Genomic DNA, 26,350 nt, shown 5'->3' on the forward strand with positions numbered 1-26,350 from the left:
TATCATATGCATATATAAATTATTTTATTTTAAGATTTTAATTTAGGTGGAGCATCAGCCACACCCTAGCCCATGCGTGGCTCCACCCTGACTGTAGTCATCTTAATACCATTATTTCTTTTTTCAGAGATGGGCTTAAGCCCACCTCAACTCACAAGTAAATACGACCCTGGGTGTCCTTACACCGTTATCTTTAATATATATTATATATATATATATATATATATATATATATAAATAAAAAGAAGATGAGCATACACTTTTTCACTTATAGATTTTGTTTGTCTTAATAAAATTTATTTTTTAAAATTAAAAAGAACTAAGTGACACAGCATATCATTTACCCCACTCCCATATAAACAAATATTTACAAAGTTGAACTTTATTTTATTTAGTACATTTTTTAACCATAAAATGTTTTCAGAAGAATATAAAAAATAATTAGTGATATTTGTAATCATAATTTGGATACCATTTAGGACTCTCTATTTGACAATTGAGTGGGCTGGTGTGGCCTAATAAAATACCAATTTTAATCTAAAATAAGGGTTTATTGAGGGTACTTTAGGAATATTGTAAAATTCTTTCGAAAACTAAAAGTATTTTTGAAATCTCTTATATTAGTTCAAATGCGGCGCTATTGGCCTCGCCTCTCGTTTTGAAATCAGGAAGAATTTGGTCGCATATAGAATTTGGTTCTAAGGTTTATCTCATATCGCCGTCTTAGTTGAGAGACAACCATCGCCGTCTTAGTTGAGAGACAACCAGCATTCCTTCGTTCTAGCTCGTGGCAAATCTTTTTTTCATCAAAGGTAAGTGAGGTTATTTTGTTTATAGTTGTGTTTGTACTTAAATGTCACATTTATTCTTGTTATATGATTATTTTCATTCTTTGTATATTGATTGCATATTTTTTTTGAAATCACTATGGATCCAGGGTCTATAAGGAAGCAAATCGTCATTGTTATTGAGAAATCTTATTTATTTAATTTAATTTTGTAAATTTGTTATACCTTGTTCTTATTCAATCACATGATTCATCTAAGGTGGGTTATTTGGAGACCTTATTTAAAAACTAAACCATCAAATCCCTTGTCTTTTCATTTATCAAATCAATCGATTCATTATACAAAATATCAAATTACCCATTATTTAAATATTTTATTATTTATTAAAAATAGAATATTTAGATAATATATTCATAAAAAACCTATTTTTTCAATATTATATCAAACTGTTTTTTTTCTAACCAAGTATTTATCTCCAAATAATCCCAAATAAAACGAGCTCCAAGTGAATTTCATTCAAATTATTTCAAATATAATATTTTATCACAATTATCCTTATAATCTTAATTACTTTTTAAAATTATCAAAATAAAAAATAAAAGTAACTTTGTTTTTATTTATTATAAAAGATTTGATTGAATTGAATAAAGTCATTTTTAGGTAAAAAGTGAATACAAATTTATTTTTTTGATAAATTTTTAGAATAAATTATAAAAAAAAATATTATCAACTTTTTCTATTTGATATTGATTTCATAAAAAAAAAAAATGTTTTTTTAACAAATAAGTCAATATTATAAATGTTACCAATAATAATTTTATTTATTTATAAGTAAAATGAAATTTTTGTTAATATGGTTGATGAGTTTCTCAATCTTTTATTTAAAACCAAACTGTCTTTGAGGTCCCAAAAACAAAGCTGTTCATTTCTTCTTGAGGTCCCATTCTCTCTTCTATCACTCCCCCATCTCTGCTTCACCCCCCTCCGTTGATGATCGCCGGACCACCTTACTCGGTTATTTACATTCGACGATCATCTTCTTCAGTCTTTTCGTTCCGGTTTGTCTTCTTTTTATCTGTTTCAAAGCTTTTGGGTATTCATTTCCCTTCATTTTGTTTATCTTTGGATATGCATGCACAGATTTCTTCATTGAAAGGAATTACATTTCATTCCTTTTCTTGTACCCGATATTAGCATATTATTGGAAAAGGGTTATTATATCTTCTTGAATTTGTGACTTTATCTCATCTGAGAAAGAAAGATGGTTCTTAAATTCGAAACTTTGTTAATGATATTCCATATTTTGCTTAAGCACTAGTTCTATCTGTCATGTTCTTGGAGTTTTCGGTTGAAATCTTTTTGTTTCTTGAAATGATTATGAGAATCTGCTTATTATTGACATTAATGGATATGAAAGGTTTCTGTACTGATTTTCAAACAGGTGCATACTAACAACAATATCATGAGTTATAAGAGGAATGGTGGTAATTATTCTAATTCAATGTCAAATGGGAAGGTAGATGAGCTGGGTAAGAATGTTGCTGATATAAGTTTGGACTCCGAAGGTGGTGAATGGGACACGTGTGTTCGTAAGTCCAAGAATAAATCTTTGAACAAACCCGGAAAACAATGGGGCCAACAAACTGTGAATCCCCCACCTAAAACTTGGGTTCAACAAACTGTGAATCCCCCATCTAAAGTTTTGGAGAATAATGGTAAAAGTGCGGGTAATGATTGGCAACAACCAAAGACAGGAAGAGGGAATAGTTTCAGTAACAATTTGGCAGCTTCAGGGCCTGCAATTGGTCGGCCTCTTCAGAATGGATGGAATTGGTCTTCAACTGCTGCTGCTGCCGCCGCCGCCGCTTCTGCTGCTGCTGCTGCTGCCAATGTGCAAGTTTTCAATAATGATGATTCTGATGAGGATGATGTATTTGATGTATTTGATGATTCTGACGAGGATGGGTATGATTCATGTGCAAGCGAGAAGAGCCATGAAACTAGGAAGAAACATAAGATGTTTGCCGGTTTCTTTAAGGTATTGGATAAATGTAAGAATGAGGAATTGAACGATGTAAGCAGAAAGTGGCACTGCCCGGCATGCCAGGGTGGTCCAGGTGCGATTTACTGGTATAAAGGTTTGCCATCGATTGTCACGCATGCTAAATCAAGGGGGGCGATTAGGATGAAGCTACATCGCGAGCTTGCGACACTATTGGATGAAGAACTCAGGATTCGAGGAGCTTCGGTTGTACCAGCTGGTGAAGCATTTGGCCAATGGAGGGGTCTTTCACAACAAACACTGAAAGATCGCGAAATTGTGTGGCCTCCCATGGTTATTATTATGAACACAAAACTCGAAAGAGGTGAAGATGACAAGGTACCCTTTACCCTTTTTTTCATATTTATTTACTATTCAATGGACACATGCATTAGAACATGTTTGTTGTTGTATTTACAGTGGATAGGCATGGGAAATCCGGAGCTTCTGCGATATTTCGATGAATACAATCCCTCGAAAGCTAGGCATGCTTATGGACCTCAAGGTCACCGTGGGATGAGTATTCTGATATTCGATAGCTCAGCTACAGGACACATGGAAGCTTATCGCCTTAGCAGTCACTTCCAAGATCAGGGAACAGATAGGGATGCCTGGGAACGCAATCCTGTCCTGTTCTATCCTGGTGGAAAGCGTCAACTCTATGGATACATGGCGGATAAGAAAGACATGGATGTCTTCAACCAACATTGCCAAGGTTAGGATTATTTGTTATTTGTTGATGACTTGATAGAAGAATTGATTGATGATGCTATAATGTAGGAAAAGGGAAGCTGAAATATGAGTTGCGGTCTTATAATGAAATGGTTTTGAAGCCGACAAGGCAAATGAATGAAGACAATCAGCTACTCATGTGGTCTAGGGATAGGCTGGCTAAAGAACAGATGCGATCCAGAGATCTTGAAGAATCACTTGGTATAGCTAGTGAAAAGCTGCAAAAGACCAAGGAGGAGAATCGCATTGTTAAAATGAGGTTCAAGAAACATCACCAAGAAACCAAGGAAGAGGTAATAATAATAATAATAATAATAATAATAATAATGTTTGAACTGAATTTAATATCTAGTGTTATTCACAAACAAACTAATATATTTTTTGTCTTCAGATTGTGTTTCAAGAAGAATTCTTCAATGATCAAATAAAGATGATTCGTGAAGCCAGAGTAGAACTGGAAACTAAGTTTGAGAAAATGCAGCAAGATAAACGAGAGATGATCAAACAGTTTTCCAATCATCATCCAAATAGCTCATCTAGGTAATCATTCATCATCATCATTATCATCATATATATTATAAGTGAGCAAGAGTTTGGGCCAATGTCAGTAATATGTTCTTTTAATTCTGATTTTGATACAGAAATGATGAAATAGCAAACTTTATAAAGTTTCAAGAAAAGGAAATGGGTGAATTTGTTGGTGAGAGGGAGAAGCTTATAAAGAGTTATGAAGTGAAGAAGGAAGAGATGAGGAAGAAGCAGTGGAAGGAAGAGGTTGAGTTGGAGAAAGGGTTTGATCTTGAGTTGAACTGCCTTATGAAGAAATACACTCCAGCCAACACCAAGTAATACTATATTTTTTACTAGTATAAACACTATGGATTTACAGTCAAAAGGATGGTACATTATTACTGGTAACTTGGGGATTTACTATATTTTTTGGTGTATTTTGACTCTTCTTTTTAAAGATGACTTTTACATACTCCACACCTATTATCTCAATCTTTGTTATTTGATTGTGCTTGAATTTTTTTTTTTTTTTCTTTAGAAGGTTTGAACCTCACTAATAGTAATTAAGCATATAAACTAAATTAATTTTAAATTAAACTATTGTCCATCTTTATATTATTCCATTTTTTAGGCCATTTGGAACAATATCCAGTTCACAATCAATAGTCTAAGAAAATGTAACCGAATGAAATCAGTTTTTTCGAGATTTACAACCCTATTGTGTGAACTTCGAAAGTCTTATATAGAATTCGAAATAGAAAAATGAATATTAATCTATATTGTAGACCAATGAATATCAATTAGAAACAACCAAAATTGATCTTTAGCGAAAAATTGTCAGACACTTATCGAGATCTTTTTGAGATCTCTAATAAAAAGAAACTAAAGTGGCAGACTGTTTTCGTTTCACATCTAACCAAATTGTTTGGAGAATTTCTTTAAATAGAAGACTTTCCACCGAAGAGGAGGGAAGACGAGTTTTTTCTCATAGATGCTCTTACCAACGTTTCAATTGACATAGAGACTACAAATTTCTCTATCTAGCTCTCCTGATTTTAAAACTAGCTACATTTATCATGCGTCTCTCCAAAATACACAATCCCGGTTTTTGTGGAAAGAGGTGTGGAAATTAAAATTTTCTTCAAAAATCTCGTTTTTTGGTTGGAAAGCTATTAATGGAGGAGTCTTGACAACTAACAAACTAAAAAACAAAGGATTTCATCTCGCTAGAAGATGCAACATTTGTTTGATTAGTGAATAATCCATTGATCACATTGTTTTACATTGTGACATTGTCAAGAGCATGTGGGCTCTTCTACCGAACCTTCTTCAATTTCAATGAGATACACCATCAAAAGTCGTTGATTTCTGGGTCAAATGGATTGAATTGTGTTCTAGCAACAAAATCGCAGACGAATGAAAACCAATTCCCCTCATCATGTGATGAACAATTTGGAAAAAAGAAATAGAAGAGTTTTCGAAGGAAAAAATATGGATACGAGCGTCTCAAAGGATTTATGTTAAACGCGTTCGCTTCAATCCAAAAAAGAGGGGCTTGTGCGGGATGATAATTTTTTTTATCTTATTGGCATTTAAAATTCTTGTGTTATTTTTTTATTTATTGTTTTGTTTTTTACTTTATTTTTGTAACATTTGAACGTATTTTACGTTCTTTTTAATAATAAAAAAAAGGGTTAGAAAAAAAAATCAAGAACAAACCAAGGAGAATGACCTATTTTTAAAATTTTGTTTATATGAATCATTCATCAATCAGTGATGTATGAAGAACTAATATGAAACATCAATTCAACCAAAATACAATCATATACATTAATTCAAAATTTTATTACAAATTTGGTTTATCACAAATTGAAGTATGAGAACCATCGACTAAATGCTTATAATTTATTCTTATAGCTTCAAACATTCCATAGCAATCCCCAAATGAGCTCAATCAAGCTTGAGCCAAAAAAATCCAAAATTTCGAAAATTCAAACTCAATAATGGAAAATTGTTTATCTCACTCTAATTGCTCCAACTTCTTCACTCATGACTTATAAAAACTATTTATATTAAATTTTTTAAAATTAATGACCTTGTTGAAACCTAAAGCTGGTACATATTTAAAATGTATTTTATAACATTATTTAATCTAAATCAACCACTAATAAAATATTATAAAAAAATATAATTTTTAAGTATATTTTAAAGAAAAATTCTCTTAAATTGAGCTCCGAAACTGATCAAACCAAAAAGGGTCAATTTAAAACTTACAATACCCAAATACCCAATTCGGGAAAACAGTTTGATAAATTCGGTTGAGGTCTTCCCTTCATAAAATATCGACGAGGTCACTGCGAATTCTTTCGTGCTTTTTTTCAACCTACAAAATAAATCTAAGACCATCTTCAACCCATAAACTCATTCTCAAACTCAAAATGCAGGAAACGTTACATCAAACACTAATTTTTCTCCAACTTAAAAACCAATTTCCATACTCAAAAAATATTCTTAGAATATTTCTTTTTCACACTAACTTTTTAACCTTATTAATATTATCTATATATTTATCAACTTTACATATTTAATCACAATCTTTTTTTATTCATTTAATAAAATTAAGATAAAATTAATTATATATCAATAATTCATATACAACAAAATAATTTAATAATACATTTAAATAAACAAACATAATATATTAAAACAAACATTATTAATAAAAAAAATAATAATTTTCTATGTTTATTCGTAACGTAAGAATATAAAATAAATTAGATAAAATTTCAAGTATAATATAATTTAATGATTTAATTATACATTTAGAAAATATTATAAAAGTAAAAAAAAAATAAGTTTAAATAATCAATTTGCATTATAAATATTTAAAGTAAAAAATAATAGACTAAGAACCATTTTGAAAAAATGGCTAGTGTCCGGTTGGAGGAAAAAAGACACGCATGTTTACGAATGGTGTCCGGTTGGAGGAAAAAAGACACGCATAATGAAATTTGTATGCCCGTTAGAAATGCTTTAAAGGGATTATTTCCAAAATACAATCATTTATTTATTTATTTATTTATTTATTTATAACCACTTAGATTTTATTTAAAATTAGCCCATAATTATTAATTCTAATATCGTGCAATTAACTAATGTATAAATAATTTTTCAAAATAATTTGTTAACTCGAAATTCTAAAAATTATAAATTTTGAGATTAAAAAATGAGTATTTAAAATAATGTATCTCACCGTGACAAAATTTGGATAAAAAATAAGTTTAGTTTAGACTGTATAAATATGCACCAAAATTTGAACCTTCTAATTTATGTTTTTCTTATTTCGGACTTTTTTTATTTATTTATTCAAACCAACAAAGTTAGAGATAAACCTAACTATTCTCATAAATGATAACATTCATATCTAGATGCTTGTTTGACTATTTTTGAAGAACTCAAATCTCAGTATAAGGTCTTATTCAAAAGGTGGTGAATTTTGAAATTGATTGTGATCTTTAGATCACGCAACTTGCAGTGTGAAAACATCTGGGGTGATATGGACGTGTCTCACAATTGCTTAATCTAAAGATAAGCAATTTGCATAAATTTGTTGAAATAGACTTATTGGGGTTAAGTCATCTAAGATAAGCTACTATTGTTATTTATAGTCTTCGCAATTTCAGAATGATCCAATAGATATTGAGCCATGTTTGACACAATCACCATTTCATTTCATTAAAAATTATCTAGGTTAATATTGAAAGTCTTAACAAAGTGAATTATAAAGTGTTTTCTAACCTAATTTATATGAACTAAAAACTATGAATTATCATTCAAATTATTGTATAATTTTAATTATTTAGTATAAAGATTATTTTTTAATCATTCTTTTAACAAACAACAAATGTATACTTTTTATTCTTTTTCTAATCATGATCTAAATCATACAATATTCCACTTTGTACTAAAAGAACTAGCAATAAACATGATTGAGAGTGGTATTTATAATATCTTATTGATAAAAAAAAAACATTAACATTCAAAAAATAATATTTTACCTGAAAAAGATAAATTAACAAAGGAGTGAGAACACAATCAACATAACCCAAGTGACACTTAAGAGAACAATGTCAAATTTTTGATATTCATTAAGTTACAAAAAAGAAAATAATTAGAATTTATTATTAGCATTAAAGATAATTGAAATACAAATCCAAAAATACTTGAGCAGCAAGTGGGATAGAAATAGGAGGGAGCAGGAAGCTACAACAATAGTCTCATTACAACAATAGTATATATGAATTGCAATTTGTAGGTTACCTTTTCTTGTTTTGCTTGACCAATTGTATTTATAATATACAACCATCCTACCTAACCTACCACTCTTTTTAACTTTATAAAACTAACAACCGGTCAGTTAGTTTTCTTCTCATCTTCATTCACCTCTGTTGTGCTTATCAATGCAGAAGAAGAAGCAGCCGCGGCGATAGCAGCCTGGTTTTCCTCCTCCGCTGTGAATCCAAACTCGTTTACTCGTTTCTTATCAACAGGGTAAATCCATCTCTGGTATACAATTATTAGAAATATGATATCTGCAACAACAGAAAATAAAATAAATCTTGTTAGTGATCTTCATCCATCTGAAGAGTGAATAAAACCAAGAAGTTTATTTGACTGACCGTCACGGAAGACAGAAAGACGGTGTAGCATCGGCATTTTTATGACGAAGGCAAAAAGATCGTCAATTATCGTGTTGAGAAATTTGTAAGTCATCTGTCTCCATGGGAGATGGGCCACAGATTTAAGTTTATAGTTGATGAACAATTGAGGGCACATCATGATGAACCCTGAAACAACCCAAAGGGACCACATGTGAGAAATTAATGCATATTATAATAATAATAATAATATCTGATATCAAATCACAGATATCAAGATCCCCAAAAATTATTATGTATCTGGGCTAACTAAATTTAGCTTCCAAACATTTATATATATGGATTCAAATACAAAATTATTATATATATGATAGCCAATGTGCCTGTTATATTGGAAAGATGGTTGGGACCCACTTCTATTTAAGGCGTTATTAGTGGGAATCGAACGAAACTATTAGTCTTGGAGACAAAACTCTTATCACTTCAACTACCTTAGTGGATTTAACCAAAAAAAAAAAAACTAAATGATTTTAACTTTCACAATTTTTCAACAAAATAGTGATACTGATATCATACTAAAATATCAGTTTCAAAACAGGTTCAATGTGTTATTGGTACAAGTCACAACAAGTGTCATTCTCCAAGGTATATATGCATGAGGCAGAACATTTAAAGAGAAGTCCATGTAAGAGCGAAACAAGTTATACCAAGTTTGCTTACGAAGATAAGAATGAGAGAGGGGAGGGACAAATGAGTAAAAGCTGCAAAAGGAGAGATTATTGGATCGGAAACTTACCGAACATGTAAACGCAGCTTGTAAGGGAAGAGAGAATCCAAGAGTACCAGTTCTTGTGGCGTTCGTACATGAGGGTGTAAACAGAATAGCAAGCAACTAGAAAGAACACCAAATATGACAAGTACTTCATCGCCATATCATCATACTCTTTAGTCTTGTTCCCCGCATATGACTCGCGGTTTCGGAACCTTAACATTGGTATCTTCCCCGATCTATCAATCTAGAAATGCAGACAACACCAACACAATAAATATTTCACATTACTATTTCTGTATACCAAAACCTGAAAATTGAGAACTTGTCGTGGATGAAAATTAAAACTCTCTGAATCCAATGGATTCCAAAGTCTTATTGGCATGCCCAGAAAAGTTGGAAATGAAAGAAACAAACTAAAATGAAAATCATATTAGATAACATAACTGCTAACATACAAAACTCAGTAAAGCCTTTTCCTAATGAGTTCGGGTGCTAGACTATATGTATCTGTTACACTTTTTAGGGTTTTCTAGGTTTAATGAGAATTTGGGAACAGAAGAGAAGAGAAGAAGTTGAGATGAGAGCTACTAGAGAATGGGAGGTGATGGGATAAGATCCAAATTCTTCATTGATAATCCATTCCAAAGATGAGCATATATATATAATCTAACAAAACTAGTGAGCTGGTAAAACTTCCATTCTAATTAAAAGACAAATAAACCCCAAAGAGCCTCTTTAATATTTCCTGCTACAAAATGAACACCAAAGATCTATACTATTTTGTGCCCTATCTACTAACCCTAACCCTACTACACAGAACAGAATCTTATATCTTCATTGATAGTTGTCGGTTTTTTATCAACCTTGCACATTATAATAACCTTCCATATCAATTCAACCCGACTCAACTTTGGCTAACTGCATTCCAACGCACCCTTTCTGCATTACTAGATCTCTTATATATCATAAAGAAACAAAAAATAACAGAAAAAGAAAATTGCTAATTCTGAAGGTGAAATAACCTATACATTGTGGCTTAATTTTGGTAATGATGATATAAACAGCATATGATTTTGGGACAAGTGATAAGGAGATTGATAACCTTTAAGAAGATAAAGAAGACTATGTTTAGAGAGTTTTGCCCCTTTGTGGGTTTTCCAACTTAGCTTGAATATGAATTAATTGGGATTATTGTCAATTTCAGAGAATGGTGGTTAGAAAAAATGAATCATGGTAAGGAATAAGGATGTATCCCATACAAGGATTATATGGGCCTGACCTAAGCACACTAGATAATGAGTAAATAGTTAGTTAAGGTTTATTATATTGCTAGTTTAAATAGGTAGTAGTTATGTATGAAAGGCATGTTGAATGATGATAATGATTCTGGATATTTATCATCTAAAGGGCTTACTTAAGCCATTTCTTTCTCACCTTTTCTTTTTTGTTTCTCATCCCCTTTTCTACCCTAAAATATTCGAGTTACTACAGGATGATATTAATCAATTATTCCATAAAAACAAAAACTCATTTTGGTATCCGTATCCGGATAAGAAATAACCAATAAAGTTATAAACGTCTCTCACTCAAATTAGTTTCAAACGTATCTGTTTTGGATACAGGTACAGTAACAAAAATAAAAAGTGTTTCCAAATGGGTCCGATAAATAACACAACTCATTTTGGGGCAATGCTGCAATCTTCAATCTGTCATGTCTTTTGGCATATTTGAAGATTGGCCAATGTTTAGCCTTCTTTCCTTTGTTTTAACTTGGCCTCTTGGCTGGTATAGCCAGTCAGATTGTTGAGAATCGCCTTTTTTTTCTTATGTTGTGTGCTCAGTTTTTTACCCCCCTCCCCTCCCCACCCCAACCCGTTATATTATATATATTCAACAAAAAATACAATAGAAGAATTTCTTGACTTGTGTTGAGCTTTACATACTAATATAATGTCTAAGAAAAAAAAGGACAAAACAATACCTCAATGTGCATAGCTTTACCAATCTTCCAGAATTCAATGCAGCAACCAATGCCAGAACTTGCAAGTATCATCCACGAAGTATCATGGTCAAGCAGATAAAGAAAGACAACAAGCTGGCATATGAAGTTCAGAACAACTGATTTTGCAGAAAGCCCTTCCATTGATTTGTTTTTATTCCAAAACTGGATATCTACAAAAAAATCATCACACAAAGATAAAGGGCCTGAATGCTTAATAATATATTATTAGAATGAAACAAGAAATAGTTGAAAGACAATTGATATCATTACCATTTTTGAAAGCCAAGAAGTCGAAGAGGGAATGAAGAACCGAAACAAGCATAGTGATCACCAAAAGATAAGGATTGCCTTCCAAGAATACCCTCTGTAATCATAAGTAAATGTCTAGCTAAAAAAGACTGATTTAATTGAGCTTGTTTGGGTCACATGGGACTCTCCAAATAATCCCAAAACCCATAAAAGAAAATGTCCTTGAACATGGTTCTCCAAATAATTTTAGCCCCTCAAATAAAAATAACCCAAATTTTTACTCTTTTTATTAGCATGAGAAAAGCTCACCTTTAGTTGATCACCCTCTCCATCAACCATGCTTCCATAATCACGATGAATCTGGAATGATTGATCAATTTGCAGAAATAGCTGCCATTTTGTCATACTTATGGGACCGACTTCTAAGTTGAGAGGCAACTCAGATACTGAGTCATTTATCTGCTTTAACTTGTCTCTGAGTAACCAAAACTCATTGAAGAAAATGGTTGGATAGTAATCCCCAGTTTTGGGTTCAATATTCATGACTGTAAACTGATGTCAAGGAAATTTAAACAGTAGTGAAATCTGATTGAAGTGATGCATATGTCGCAAGCATATACGTAAATTTGGAAAGAAAAAAAAAACTACAAATATAAACACTACTTATTTTGTGATTGTTAAAACATAAAAATAAATATATTCACAGCAATGTTGGATACAAGACAACCTACATAAGCCTTTCATCTACAAGAGAAAAAATAAAAAGACTAAATAACACTTTAACTTAGACTCCAATTAAGAGACAATATTACCCCCATATATAATAATTCCAGTAATCCACCAAACCACGTGAATAAAACATCATAAATAGCTTGGCTTAAACAGTCATGTGAATCCAGACATGGATGGCTCAATGGAATTAAAATGAACATGGCTGAAGGGCCGAGGAATGACCACCATAACAAAACCAGATCACCAATTTGAAACCAGGCAGATTGGTAGACTAGAGACGTTCAAACTAAAAAGAAATATAACAAGATCAACCCAATAGGGGGGAAACTGGTAGATCGGCAGAAACACAATTAAACTAACAGAGACAATGGAAGAAACTGAGAAAACAAGGAGAATGATAATTAAAACAAGCAAACAGAGAAAGAAAAAGAAACTTGAAAGACCATTCAGATAACAAGAAAACCATGTGAGAAACTGATTCGAGAAAATAATAGTTTTGTCCTTTAATGTCAGAAGTCTCAACTAGTGATTGGAACGTGTGGTCACGCTATGGACAGTGCATATGCTCATGTGCCTCAATGGATGTTCCATATGTTGCACCTAAATATCTATATCAAGATCTATCCTACCACTTTCTCAGTTTAAAAAAAACGTCATCCTCCCTAGAACATGCCATAGTCAGAAACACCACTGAAAACTGGTTTGGAAGAAAAGCCATCAATCAGTTCAGGAGCTTGAGTTTTTGACAGTATAATACAAACCAAAGAGTAGGCATAAAAACCAAAACAGACGAGGCTAACCAAAATACTAAACAAAGAGGGGTGTAAATCTGGGGGAGATGAACAAACAGAAACGGTATGGTCCACGACTGGACAAATGAAAGAATGGATGTAACAAAGGGGTGTAAATCTGGGGGAGATGAACAAACAGAAACGGTATGGTCCACGACTGGACAAATGAAAGAATGGATGTAACAAAAGAAACTCTATTTCAATGCAACGCATCTAATGCAATGTGAGAATCCAGAAGAAATTGTCAAAAGTAAAGCTAAATGAAAGAGTGCACGGGGAGGGTTGATTCCGAACCAAAGAGAATTCTATCTTATTGTCATGGGATGTTTAAGTATGAATGAAATCGAAGACTAGATAATAGGAATTTATTGGAAGTCCATATTGGGATTGGAAGGGTCCATTGTTGGGATTCTTTGAGTTATTTGGATAATATTAGTAGTTCAAATTTAGTGTTTTTTTTTTATTCTAAACCTCCATCATTTCATTGGTGGTTCTAGCCTTGTGAAGGAGGCCTTCCTTTTGGTGCTTATATCATGGTAATTGGAATATTCAGGACTTTATGTTCAATAGAATCAATACAAGCTTTAATTATAGGAAAGAAACAAGAGACCTATAGTATGTATTTATTAAGCAACAAAAGAAAACGAAAAAGACTAGATACATGAACTCTAATACAGAAAACTTTATACACCATAACTTAAATAGTGATATATTTCAAAAGTGACCAGCATATAAAAAAATAGTGATTCTAAAAAAATCATACTTAGAGATAAAACTGAGTTGCCTATATCTTAAAGTTCAGGTAGGAATCAAAGAACTGAACCTTGATAAAGCCTGTTCACTATTTACATCATTAGGGCTAACATAACAGGTGATCTAAATCGAAATATACTAGTAACAAGTAGTAAAACACACAATAATGACAAGAAAATTTTGAAGGATACAAGAGGCAACATTTGGAGGAATAGCATTTTTCGGATACCTGCACCAGATTGCCCAGATCAGCAAATTTAAGCAGGTAATCATAACAAACTCCACAGAAAGAACACTCAAGCATGGAAACAAATACTTATGAAAATTAAGGATAACTTGGGTTCCTAAGCCAATAATCTACCCCCCCCCCCCCCCCCCCCCTCCCTTTTTATCTTTCAATTACTTTATGTGAACTTTTCATCAAGTGCTTCCCACATTCTTGGTTTACATTATAATATTATAACCTCCCTCCTTTCTCCAAACGATATTGTTGCAAGCAAACTGAAAGGTATCTTGACCTATAAATTCATTTACTGAGAAAATCTAACAAGGAAGATCAAGTTAGAATGCTCAGATTATGTAATCTAGGTTCATAAGTCACTAATCCCCACACAATACACGTTCAGTTATTTCATATCCACCATTTCCGTAGTGTTTCCTTCATACTTCCTCTTTATCTTGACCTATAAATTCATTTACTGAGAAAATCTAACAAGAAAGCTCGAGTTAGAATGCTCAGATTATGTAATCTTGGTTCATAAGTCACTAATCCCAACACAATATACTTTCAGTTATTTCATGCTCAGCTTTTCCATAGTGTTTTACTCATACTTCCTCTTTCTATTTGTACATAACAACTTTGCATAACCCATGCTTCAAAATTGTGGCAAAATAATTTCTAGTCGTCATAAATTTCAGAAATGCGATTGTTTCCAAATGAGTTCATACAACAGCAAAGCTATTTATATAAGAGAAAATTCTAAATGCCCTAGTGGAAAATTTAAGCTTGAGAAAGTCTCGTGAATGTGCCTCTGGATAGCAATCTTATAGAGGTCAAATAAGTTGATATCCTTGTGAAAAAACATTAAAATAAATATGAAATACCTTGTAAAATCATCCACCAGATTCACAGTAATATTTGGTTTCCAGTATGAAACCCATTCAACAGGACCATCATCTATGGAGTCAATATGAGTTTCTTCCACAACCTGAAGCAACCAACAATATAATAAATGAGATTAAATGAGATGAGAGAGGGAAAAAATCCTTAGGAAAGATAAGAGAACATTTAACCAATTTCATCATACTAAGCTAAACAACTCATTATCTATTTAACTGCTATAACTACTCAACTTCAACCGTTACCCACAGCTCAGCCTTCTTTATATCATAACCCTTCCTCTTGTATCAAAAACATGCTTCATTTGGCAGATAATATTTTGGTGAAAGACTTATTTCTCAAGAAGGTAGGAGATTATATCTTTTTATCAACCATTTTTGGAACACAATTTTAGGCTTATAGAGCCTTACACACGGAAGATTGGATCAATGTAATTCCGATCGAAAAAAGTGCTTTGCGCATTGTTAGCTTTCACTTCGTCAACCAAAGCAATCAAGGGCCTTCGCCTCCTCGAACTACAAGAGCAGGCACCCAAACCGTAAATTTACCTCTTTCAGTAACAGAAAAGAAAGCCAAAACTCTCTTTCCATTTGGGAGGGTACGGCTAGTAGTGGGTACCTCGTACGACCTTGACCCGCCTACGTGAGCCGAGATGTTGAATTCGATAAATCAAATGCATGGAATTGGGAGAACTCAAGAGGAAGGAGCTTGGTGATCAAAACCGTGATAAAAGACACCAACTAACCTAGGGCCACTTACCTTACTGTAGGTTAGGAAGCTTGACCAACAAGAGAGGAATTCTGAAGCTTCAGAACAGAAAGAAAGAGGAGCTAAGGAAAGATAGTGTGGTGTTATTGAAAGTTTCGCATGAAGCATGCCTGAAAAGAGTGTTTCGAAAAAAACAAGACAAAAGTGTTTCCTTGACCTGCTCATCGATCGAAGAATTGATCAAAGCAATATATTTCATACAGTATAGTTGATGTTTCCTTCTTTAGAATGACTGGATTGCTTATACATAACACCATTTTTATGGTGTTAGTTAAAATATTATATGCTATTCTATCTGGTAGCCACCAACTGTACTGGTCATGAAAACTAAGCATTAAGGTTCACATAAAATATTAGTTAATGTTGTCTATATTCAATGGACAGACTCTTTTTAAAAAAATAACCACTATTGAAGAAGAATATAGAGTAACTCACTTAATATTCCATACTAGATAAATGGTGAAAGCCTCAATGTGGAATAAAATATTCTCCCATATAAGCCATGTCAAAACAATGCAATATCATGGAAGAAAGGGGTTGTTTAGCATACACAAGGCATGGAGAAGATGAGACCATGCTATTTTTTTTGCTGAGACCATGCTAATTCCTCCTAACAAAATGTACTCTTTTCATTTATCACCAATTTATCCCTAGTTCTAGTCCACATGGACAGGATTTAACATTTATCAATCACGATCTAAATTCATTAAAAACCCAGAATGTTTATTTTAAAGGGGATAGAGATATTTAGGATTTGCCAAGATAATCATCATAATTGTCACTTTCAGGTTAAAATATAGATTGATTCAGAAACTTCTAGGTTCATAGAAACCTAACTGATCAAAACTTTTAAGGAAAAGAACACACCTTAGAAATTTCCTCACTAGATTCTTTGGAACTAGTCAACAAACTCCTTTTTTTGTCAGCTTTTGACTTTGGCAAGTAAATAACAACAGCTGCAATAATGGTAAGTAGGTCAAATTAGAAGTTACTTGAAAAATAGTAACCTCAATAAGTTCCTGCTGGGTCTCCATTTATCTAAGTATATGATAAAGAATCTTACGGTGTGTCCTTCCGAATACGGCTAGATGCTGATATTCTGGATCACTAGGGTCTGGTGGATAACCAGATCGTGTGAAGAAAACATGAGCATAAACACTTCCGTTGTGCTTTACTGCCTGATCATAAAACATTAAAAAGAGTGTGCTAGACAAAATTAGAAAGATAGACAAGGGAATTTGACAGACTCCAAACCATTAGAAGATGTCATTAATACGATACTTCCTTCCACCCACAAAAGAATAGTTGACAAAATTACCTCAGAAGGATTATATTTCAACGACAGAGTTCGAGTACTCTCTGATCCCCAAACCGCATAAGGTATGTTGGTCTCATGCCAAACAAGTTCACTTTCACTACCAAAGTTATTGAAACTCTCATGTTCTGACAGATAAAACCACATATCCTGCAACCAAATATGGAAATTGTTCAAGATGTAGGACAGACATCAGGAAGAGGTATAACCAATAAATCAAAAACAATTACAAATAAAGATTTTTGGTCAATAAAATAAAGCCCCAACAACAGCCTACAACTTATTTAACTGATAGTCAAAAAGAATGACTGGAGAAACAAATTAAAAACAGAGTGAAGCATTACAGTGGTCCTCTTAAATAGAGCAATTGGCTTTTTGAATCTCCCTACACATGTCCCCAAGTTAAGAGAACCAGAAGGCTTTATTTAGAAACTCTCACATTCCTCTCTTCATTGGTAATCTGATCAATTGGGTTAACCATTCCCTTGTAGCTTTTTTTTTTCTAGAAAACCCTTCCTTCCTTCCCTAGCTTTGTTGCTTGTTTATATTGGAATTGTGATCCATTGCATTTTCCTCGGAAATTCATCTAACTTGTATTATGATCTTAGCTTCAAGGTGTTTGATTTTGTTAATCTAGTTACTTTTTAACATGTGATATATTATGACCAAAGACCATAAAAGGAGAACATGATCTCAGTGGCATTCCTTGTAGTTAACTCCAATGGGGATCACATTACTTTGGTATTATTCAATAACTTTTTGAGGGATATGTACAATCTGTATCAACTTCCAGCACACTAGCAAAGATCAGAACATTCTCTTCCTCATTCATAGTTTCAAAGACACAGGGTTTTCCACTATACTCGCAATGAAACTAAGACCAACTTAATGTCAATATTTAAAAGGGTCATCTTTTTAATTTTAATCCAGATACAAATCTTTTTGGTAGGATCTTGTTCTAGATTCATTCTCATATTACATTTTCTAAGAATTATGAGTCTATTGTAAATATGAGCAAATCAATCATGTATAATCTGTTCAATACCAACATTATCAATGAACAAAAAGAGGTAAGAAAATTTGAGGTGAGAAAGGATCTACTTAATTAAAACCCTTGTCTTTCTAGTCAAAATGCAATGAGACAGATGAGATTGTAAGGGAGTCTTGTCCAGTAAGTGTACCAATAATGGCCTCTCCCCACAATCTGGTGGGTTTCGTCACCATGTTATGAGGCAGCTTAACAATGAAATTATCGCAACAAACCACAAATGGGTGAAAGATAGAACGGTTTCATAGTATTGACACTTAAAAGACAAATCCTGACATTGACATGAGAAAAGGGAACAACAAGCTAGGAAATAATAGAAGGACCAGTACAATAATTTAGGAAAGAGATAAAAGAAGGAAGGCCACGAAATCTTAAAAGGAGGGACATAACAACCCAATTAAAAGATGAAGGGTCAAATGGATTCTAGGCAGTCTTATTTTTTGTTTTTTGCTCTTGTGCCACGAATTATTAGACGACTTCAAACAAGAGAAAAATCGTAAACTAATTTAGGGCGACATTCAGAGTGATTTCAAGTCCAAAGGAATGATTCAAAATCAAATTGGTTTTAAGGGTTCAATTCAAAATTCTGAAAAAAGTTAAGAGGGTGAATTTATCCATTGTAAAAAACTTCCCACATTGACCTATCAAGATCAAAATTTGTTCTCTCACATCCATATTTTTCTAGTTTAAGTTTTCATTCCATGTTAGAATTCATTCTCACTTTATAATGAACTTCCCTACTATATAGTTTCAATAAAAGCATCATCTAAATGCAAGACAAACTAGAGATTTGTATCCTCCACTAAAGTTGTTTCCTACCTAACAGGGATTCAAGTAAGTCCACCAATAACGCATCATATATTGAATTTCCTCAGCATACAACTACTATACCTTATTAACCAAAGAGAAAGGTGTACAATAAACAAGTCATATACTAGTCAAGCTTGCAACATATTATCAATCGTACTTCATCAATCCAATATTAGCCACTTTCAGTTGCAGCAACAAGTAGACATCATTTAACTACTTAACATAACCAACCCAGTAAAGTCTATTTATTAGGGTTTTTGAATCGTGAACTGGAGAACGAATAAATGGGAACAAGACTTACTAAAGATTCTCCTTTTTCGAATAGATTGGAAATCAAGAGAGAAGGTTCAGACGACAAGGGCTTCTTTGGAGAAAAGAATTTGGAAGCGAAGTACCAAAACACCGCAATTCGTATAATTCCAGTTAACGACTGTCCGAATCCAGCTTGTTGTCTACCTCCACCATCAGGAGCAGCTCCTCCGCCGGTGTCAACCGCCGGTGTTGCCATAATGCTATTAACTCTTACCCAAGTAAGTTGATGTCCGTTCAAACAAAGAGTGGAACCGCCGATCGCCGCACGGAGAACAACAAAAGAGGAAGAAGGAGATGGAGATCGGATCAGAGATATTTTACTCCTTTATTATAGTGCGTAAATAAAGGTTCGAGATAAAAAGAGAAGGTGACGATGTTAATGCAGAATGCAGCAAATTGGATACTGACAAGCGTAACGTGGGCCTCTTCATTTTCTATTCGAAAATGGAAGTTTCTCGTTTTTGGCGTAACTAAGATTTGAAATTTAATATCATTCAAACAAATCAAATCATATCTAAAATAGAACCCGGATAACCAACAAGAAGTAAAAATTCATTATTTGTAATAAAAAGGTAAACGGTTCAATTTGGTCGGTTTACTGATCAAAATGCGTATTCAAACCGTTATGTCGATTTACTAAATTCAAACCGTTCACTTGTTGGTTTGACTAGTTTAATCTATTGATAAATATGTTAAAACAGATAAAACATATAACAATAACAACTAATACATATTTTCATATATATATATATATATATATAACAAATATATAACCAATACAAATATTATGAATAAAATCCGATAACATAAGAATAAAATCCGATAACATAACTAATGTGAATCAGTAACATAAAAAATACAAATGCATTGTACAAATATCTTTTTCTAAACATTACACGAGTCAACAATTTTAAAATTAAATTTGTCTACTACTAATAAAATAATGAATATATATTTTTTAGAATTAAAAAAAACTAGCATAACACCTCAAAGTCATGGTCTCCCGTTTAAACTCAAAACGCTTCTAAATGAAAAAATGTGGTCAAAAGGGATTAAGCATATACAGAGCCGGCCCCGAATTTTGGGCTGTCCTAGTCCCCGATAGAAATAAAAGTTTAATTTTTTATTGCCCTAGGTCTAGTATTAAAAATTGATAAAAAAAAATGGTTTTGGTGAGGTTTGAACTCATAACCAAATAAAAAAATCTAAGTTTCTATGTTGAACCAATAAGCCACAACATATTATGTTTAAAATATTCATAAATTTATTTAAATATTTTATTAAATGGGCTGCGGCGAGTAACCCAAGGGCTTGCCGGGCTTACCCTAGAGCCGGCCCTTAGCACATAGTCCACAAATATACTTAACTAGTCTTTAAGTTCATGATATTTTTTTATTATTATTAATTTAAATGTGTGTTATGACATAATAGTTATAATATATTACTAATCATTGTCGGTTTATGGTTCGATTTTTGTTTCCGTCTTATTTAAATATTAATTTTTAAATATTTAGTCAGTTTAAACGGTTTCGGTGGCATTCAACCAACAAGGTAAAATGAAAATCGTAATGAATTTGGTTTAGCTGATTTAGTTTAATATTCGATTTGGTTTAAGCGGTTCGGTTTAATTTGAACGATTTGGTCAGTTTACTGGCACCCTTACTTTGCAAGATGGTCTCTACAACTAGAGATGACAATGAGATAGACCGGGATAAGAAATATGTTCACCTTCTTCGTCCCATTCTATTTTGAAAAAAATTACTATCATCCCCGTTCTATTCAATTTGGAGAATTCCCGTTGGACAACGTTTATACTATATTCTCAAAATAAAATTAAAAAATATATGATGAAATTAAATCAATTTTTTAATATAATATATGTGGTAATATATTAAAATTTTAATCTCTTATAAAATATGAAAAAAATATATATATTTGTGAATTTATATATATTTAATTATGTTTATTAATGTTCATGACATAATTGAGAATATATATTTGTGATTTTATATATATTTAATTGTGTTTATTAATGTTCATAATGAACAAAATTTTAAACTTATAAAATATGAAACAAAAATATATATTTAATTGTATTTATCAGTGTTCATGATCAGAAATATATATTTAATTGTGTTTATTAGTGTTCATGACATAATAAAAAAGGAGTATGGACGAGGCCCATCAGTCAACTACCGATAAATTAGAGAAAAACCATCCCTAGATGCTTTCAATCCCTTTTATTTTTTTTTAACTAATATGATTAAAAAAAAATTAGAGATAATATTTGTGAATAATTCAATCCCTTTAAAAAAAAAACAAGGAAAGAAATAAAAAAATAAAAAGTAGATTTAAAATTTGGATTTAAATTAATATTAGATTTTAGTGTATGTATTTCAATGATACTATTCTTTTGTATATAAAAAAGATGGATAATTAAATCTATTTTTTCTATTCAATCAAATTGGCCAATTCGTGTGCTCATGCTAAACTTTCAATCTATTCCTGCTAATATGCATGCCAAAAAATTAAGAACATGAATCTAGTAACCATACAAGATGGTCCAAATAAGACATTCAATATACCTTTGGTGAAAACCATCCCTTCAGTTTGATAATAATAAAAAAAAAAATAGTGTTTACAAATAATACACTTCTAAAGAAAATTGACTTTCAACTTATTACCATGATATTTGACAGGTTTTAAAATCTATTCAAGAAAATTTCTTTCAGTCCTAAGCAAGGCCCATTAAACACAGTCTCCATTCTAAAGACAATTATTTAGTGAGATTTCTAAACAAGCTTCTATTCTAATGATAAAAATGGTTGAACTAGTGTTTTCAAATGAAGAGAAAACTCTCAAAGCCACATTTAAAACCATTCAAAATAGAGGAAAGAATACCAAATTGTTCCAATCAAGTAAATTCAGATGAAACAAATTGAAATTATAGAACCCTAAATGAAAGATAATAACAATTCCAGATTGAATACATGACTTGATTTTAGCATTACATAATTGTTGACTTTAGAAACAAGACAAACTATTGATTATTCTTTAAGCTCGAAAAATGCTCCAAGCAAAACTGTTATAAAGTAAAATCCTATGAATTTTTCAAACAACACATCCCAAAAACAATTGCAGCTTAAGGCTGAATGAATCTTTACAAAAATGAAAAGAAAAGAAAACTTACTTTTCTCACTCTCGATCTAAGCTCGCACACCACGATTGAGACTGACCATTCGAGCCGATGCATCCAACTGTGATCCCCCCCTTGAGTAGCCACCACCTTGATAACCTCCCCTTCCTTGTTGGTATCTAGAATTCTGATAACCACAGCCCTGAACCCGACCACGGCCCATTCCTCGCCCATTTCCTTGAAAGAAAGATAAATTGTCCATCCTTGCATAGTCCTGACCATCTCCTCTACGTTTCTGCGACAATGACTCCAAACCGCCGCCACCAAACCTAGCCTCAACCGCCCTCTCGTTACTTTCAACAATAACCGACACATTCTCCGTCAACTGAAACAAAAGAGCCTGCAACTTTGTGTACTGAACCTCGTGCATCACCAAACACTGACTGGGCTGGTCAAGACTAGCATGAACCTCTTCATTAACCATCATCTTGCTCACAATGCTCAGAGCTTTCGCTTCCGAAAGATCAAACATGTTTGCAATTTGCTCCATGGTAATGGAATCATAGCCGGACGAGTACTTAAACAAGTAAGTCCGAAGAGCCTCTTCCTTGATCCTGGATCGAAGCATCTCCAGTATGGTTTCTCCATTCTTGAGAAGCTTCCAGATATCGAGTGATTTGATGATATTGAATGCGGTTTGGAAGTCTCCCTTAGTAAGAGCTCTTGTAGTGGACATTACATGGTCTCTGACGGTTTCAGGTGGTCCAGTGAAAGTTTGCCTTTCACTGACTTCCAGCAAACGGCGGAATGTCTTGCTTATGACTCTGTGTTTGGTGTCGTGGGTGTTTGATGCCATGTTTGGAACTTCTAGAAGCATAGCACAGATTAGATGGACGGATTCTAGAAGCTCTAGATTTATGTGCATGTGGTATGGCATCTGCCTTCTCCTTTCTAGACGTTCCTGAAATAATAGTTCATTGAATAGATAAGCAAGACTAACCAAACATTCAGTATGAATAAATATATACACTTCATATTTTCAAAATGAACAAACACATGCTTTTGAAGTATTTTAAGGGTGGCTTTGGGCCAATTTGTTATCACAATTTATGATCAGATCATGATTCACCAGTGCAGAGGTAGAATGGAGCTTAACTGCAAGACCTAATGGGCTTTTTAGCTACAAACTTTTGTTATGTTAATCATAATATAAAAACAATTAAAACTTGTAAGAAATAACATTGAACTAAAAAATAATTTGACCATGAGAGGAAATCTCTAACAAATAAACAAAAATGTTCCCCTAGAAATAATTTGTATACAAAATGAAGCAACAAATAGTTACATTATAATGTGGATCATCATCCAAAATATAATTTGATCATAATCCAACTATGTTAAGATGAGCAGACGACATTCAAAAGAAACCAGTCAATAAACAATAAGGAGTGAGTCAACCAAGCATTAAATAAGATACCAACCTGTTCAGGAGTCTTTTCGTAATATCGGTTTTGGGATACACCTTGTGCCAACAACTCTTTTACCCTACCACCAGCATAGAGCTCTGAAAGGCAACCATGTCCTTCCGAAATCAAACCCATCCTAAATGCACACAGACCTAGTTGAGCCATAGCCCTATTGAAAAAAATCTGTGTTGAGATGTCCATTTGCTGAACATTATCCTGCAAGTGACACATCAACAACAAGTCACGTGCAATCGAGAATTCGCCGTTGATAGCATGATGGTATATGTCACAAAGCATTGCACGAACCTTAGTCCTCTCATCACCAAATTTGTAAATAAGGGAAAGCAGAATATTCATCATTGTCCTGCTGTTCTCTGGGAAGGTGGGTTTTTGGGGCACTACCTCAAGAGTAGTCACAAAAGGAGGTGGAGCCTTAATTTCCTCTCCTGTGTCATTATCTACAGTTTCTTCCATTTCAACTAACTTTCTCATTGCATTGTATACCTCGTGAGGTTTATAATATATTAGCTCAACTCGTTTAAGTGCTACTTTCGCTGCAGATTTGTGATCGCCTACGCGCTCAAGGTATTCCTGGACGTTTTCAGCAAGAACTAAAAACAGAGGCTCATCTTGAAGCCTCTCGATGTATTCGCGAGTGTGAGGATCAGTTGACTGTAGGCTCTTGAAGAATTCAACATCTATTCTTTCCACAAAAGCTGCCAAGTTCCCCCAAACCCTAATTGTTCCATTGAAGTCGGGTCCTTTTCTTGTTTCACCCTCTTCTGGTTCTACAACATCATCAACAGCTATATTGAGATTCTGGACAAGGATGTCCAGGATTACACGCATATTTTGGACACACTTTTTCCACACATTTATCGGCATGTGACCATTAAGACCTGGATTAACATCAAATTGTGCAGAAACAACACCAATAAATATCTCGAGCTTTTGAGCAGGGGTTTTAGCTACCCTGGTCAGGAAGGTTAGTTGTTCAACCAGTTCAATCTTTCCAGTTCCCTTCCTGCCGCGTGCAGACACAATTTCTTTGAACTTCTTGTTAACAATATCCCAAGTGATCTCACTTGGGTCCTTCATGAACTGTTTATCCATTATTTTATCTTTCTTGCTCATCATCTTTTCCCAAGGAGCTTCAGAATCTCGATGCTCCTCTTCACCTTCTTCTTCCTCGTCTTCATCCCCTGACACCTCTGCAACCTTTGCCGGATCCTCCTCCTCAAAATCAGATTCTTCATCATCAACTCCCCCCTCCTCCTCTTCATCTTCGGATTCAGAAATCTCCCTAAGCTTATTTATCAAATCCTCATACTGTTTATTATTCTTTTTCAGCTTCTGCTTCATGGAATTCAAAGCCTTAGCATTGCTGGTACTCATCTTCTTTTTCGATTCCTTGTTAGCCATAGCTTGGTTAAGAAAATCCTCCAACATAACAAGAGCCTTAAGATAAAGATTCGGAATCTTCACCGACCCCATAACCCTCATCACCTTCTCAAGCTGCTTATTAATCTTATCAAAACTCTCTTGCAGACTGACCCAATCATTAATTTTCATGGCGTTTTTCATCTGATAAACAGTAGATGACATCTCCTCAAAACGCTTGTCTTTAGCAGATCTAACAACACGTCTCTGCCCATTTGAATCATCACTATCACTAGCATTCCCATCAGCAAGATACCTATTTCCAGCTGTTGCAGCAGGTTCTTCGCCACGATCAGAAACATCATCCTCTTCAATGTCAGTAAAATCTTCATCGGTTGAACTATCACCCTAGTTTAAAATGATCATAATTTCCATGACATTAGCAACCAATAGAACAGAATAAAATAAACTTCCATCAGTGGAAAACAACAAGAGTGTATCGAAATCAGTACCTCCTGGGCATAAAATTTAGATGCCATGTTTTGTTTTTAAATTCTTTGGTGTTGATAAAATCCCAACAGATTGATCGATTGCGTTCAGTAAATAGACAAAGTGTCGGCCTTTTTCGTTGTCAATGTATCAGAAAGTTGATGAAGACAAGAAAGAGATAAACGAAATCCTCCTGCTGCCGCAGGAAGCAGCAATCCGAGGAGAGACAGTGGTAAATATTTACATGAGAAGAACGAAAAGAAAACAAAACTGAAAAAACTATTTTGCAGCAGCCCAAGAATCCTCATGGGCCTAATTACAGAAGTAGTAGGATAATTTTCGAGGATTTTCCGACCGAATTTGTATTCATCGAATTTGATTATTATTTATCGTTTATCATTTTTAATTGATTTTAACTCAAAGCAAACTAAAATCAAATTAATTTTTTATTATTTATTTTAACTATATAAATTATATA

General features: G+C 33.2%; 3 protein-coding genes across 3 annotated transcripts; 1 reads left to right on the plus strand and 2 right to left on the minus strand.

Moving 5' to 3' along the window:
- Window positions 1–2,289: 2,289 nt before the first annotated feature.
- Window positions 2,290–4,737, plus strand: LOC124934309 (protein SUPPRESSOR OF GENE SILENCING 3-like). The gene is made up of 5 exons (XM_047474824.1): window positions 2,290–3,168; window positions 3,250–3,544; window positions 3,610–3,854; window positions 3,953–4,101; window positions 4,203–4,737. The coding sequence occupies exons 1-5, from the start codon at window positions 2,290–2,292 to the stop codon at window positions 4,408–4,410; spliced, it is 1,776 nt and encodes a 591-aa protein (XP_047330780.1). The 3' UTR covers window positions 4,411–4,737.
- Window positions 4,738–8,222: 3,485 nt separating this feature from the next.
- LOC124919101 (cleft lip and palate transmembrane protein 1 homolog) lies at window positions 8,223–19,757 on the minus strand. The gene is made up of 12 exons (XM_047459258.1): window positions 19,391–19,757; window positions 17,235–17,381; window positions 16,980–17,094; window positions 16,784–16,872; window positions 15,133–15,236; window positions 14,220–14,257; window positions 12,062–12,297; window positions 11,774–11,867; window positions 11,483–11,673; window positions 9,526–9,745; window positions 8,751–8,918; window positions 8,223–8,663 (listed from the first exon to the last, which is right to left on the minus strand). The coding sequence occupies exons 1-12, from the start codon at window positions 19,595–19,597 to the stop codon at window positions 8,485–8,487; spliced, it is 1,788 nt and encodes a 595-aa protein (XP_047315214.1). The 5' UTR covers window positions 19,598–19,757; the 3' UTR covers window positions 8,223–8,484.
- Window positions 19,758–22,376: 2,619 nt separating this feature from the next.
- Window positions 22,377–26,111, minus strand: LOC124921886 (eukaryotic translation initiation factor 3 subunit C-like). Its single transcript, XM_047462587.1, has 3 exons — window positions 25,896–26,111; window positions 24,019–25,791; window positions 22,377–23,498 (listed from the first exon to the last, which is right to left on the minus strand). Exons 1-3 carry the CDS (start codon window positions 25,920–25,922, stop codon window positions 22,608–22,610), a joined length of 2,691 nt encoding a protein of 896 aa, XP_047318543.1. The 5' UTR covers window positions 25,923–26,111; the 3' UTR covers window positions 22,377–22,607.
- Window positions 26,112–26,350: the final 239 nt, after the last annotated feature.

Source organism: Impatiens glandulifera, chromosome 1 (genome assembly GCF_907164915.1).
Source record: "Impatiens glandulifera chromosome 1, dImpGla2.1, whole genome shotgun sequence".
Lineage (NCBI taxonomy): Eukaryota > Viridiplantae > Streptophyta > Magnoliopsida > Ericales > Balsaminaceae > Impatiens > Impatiens glandulifera.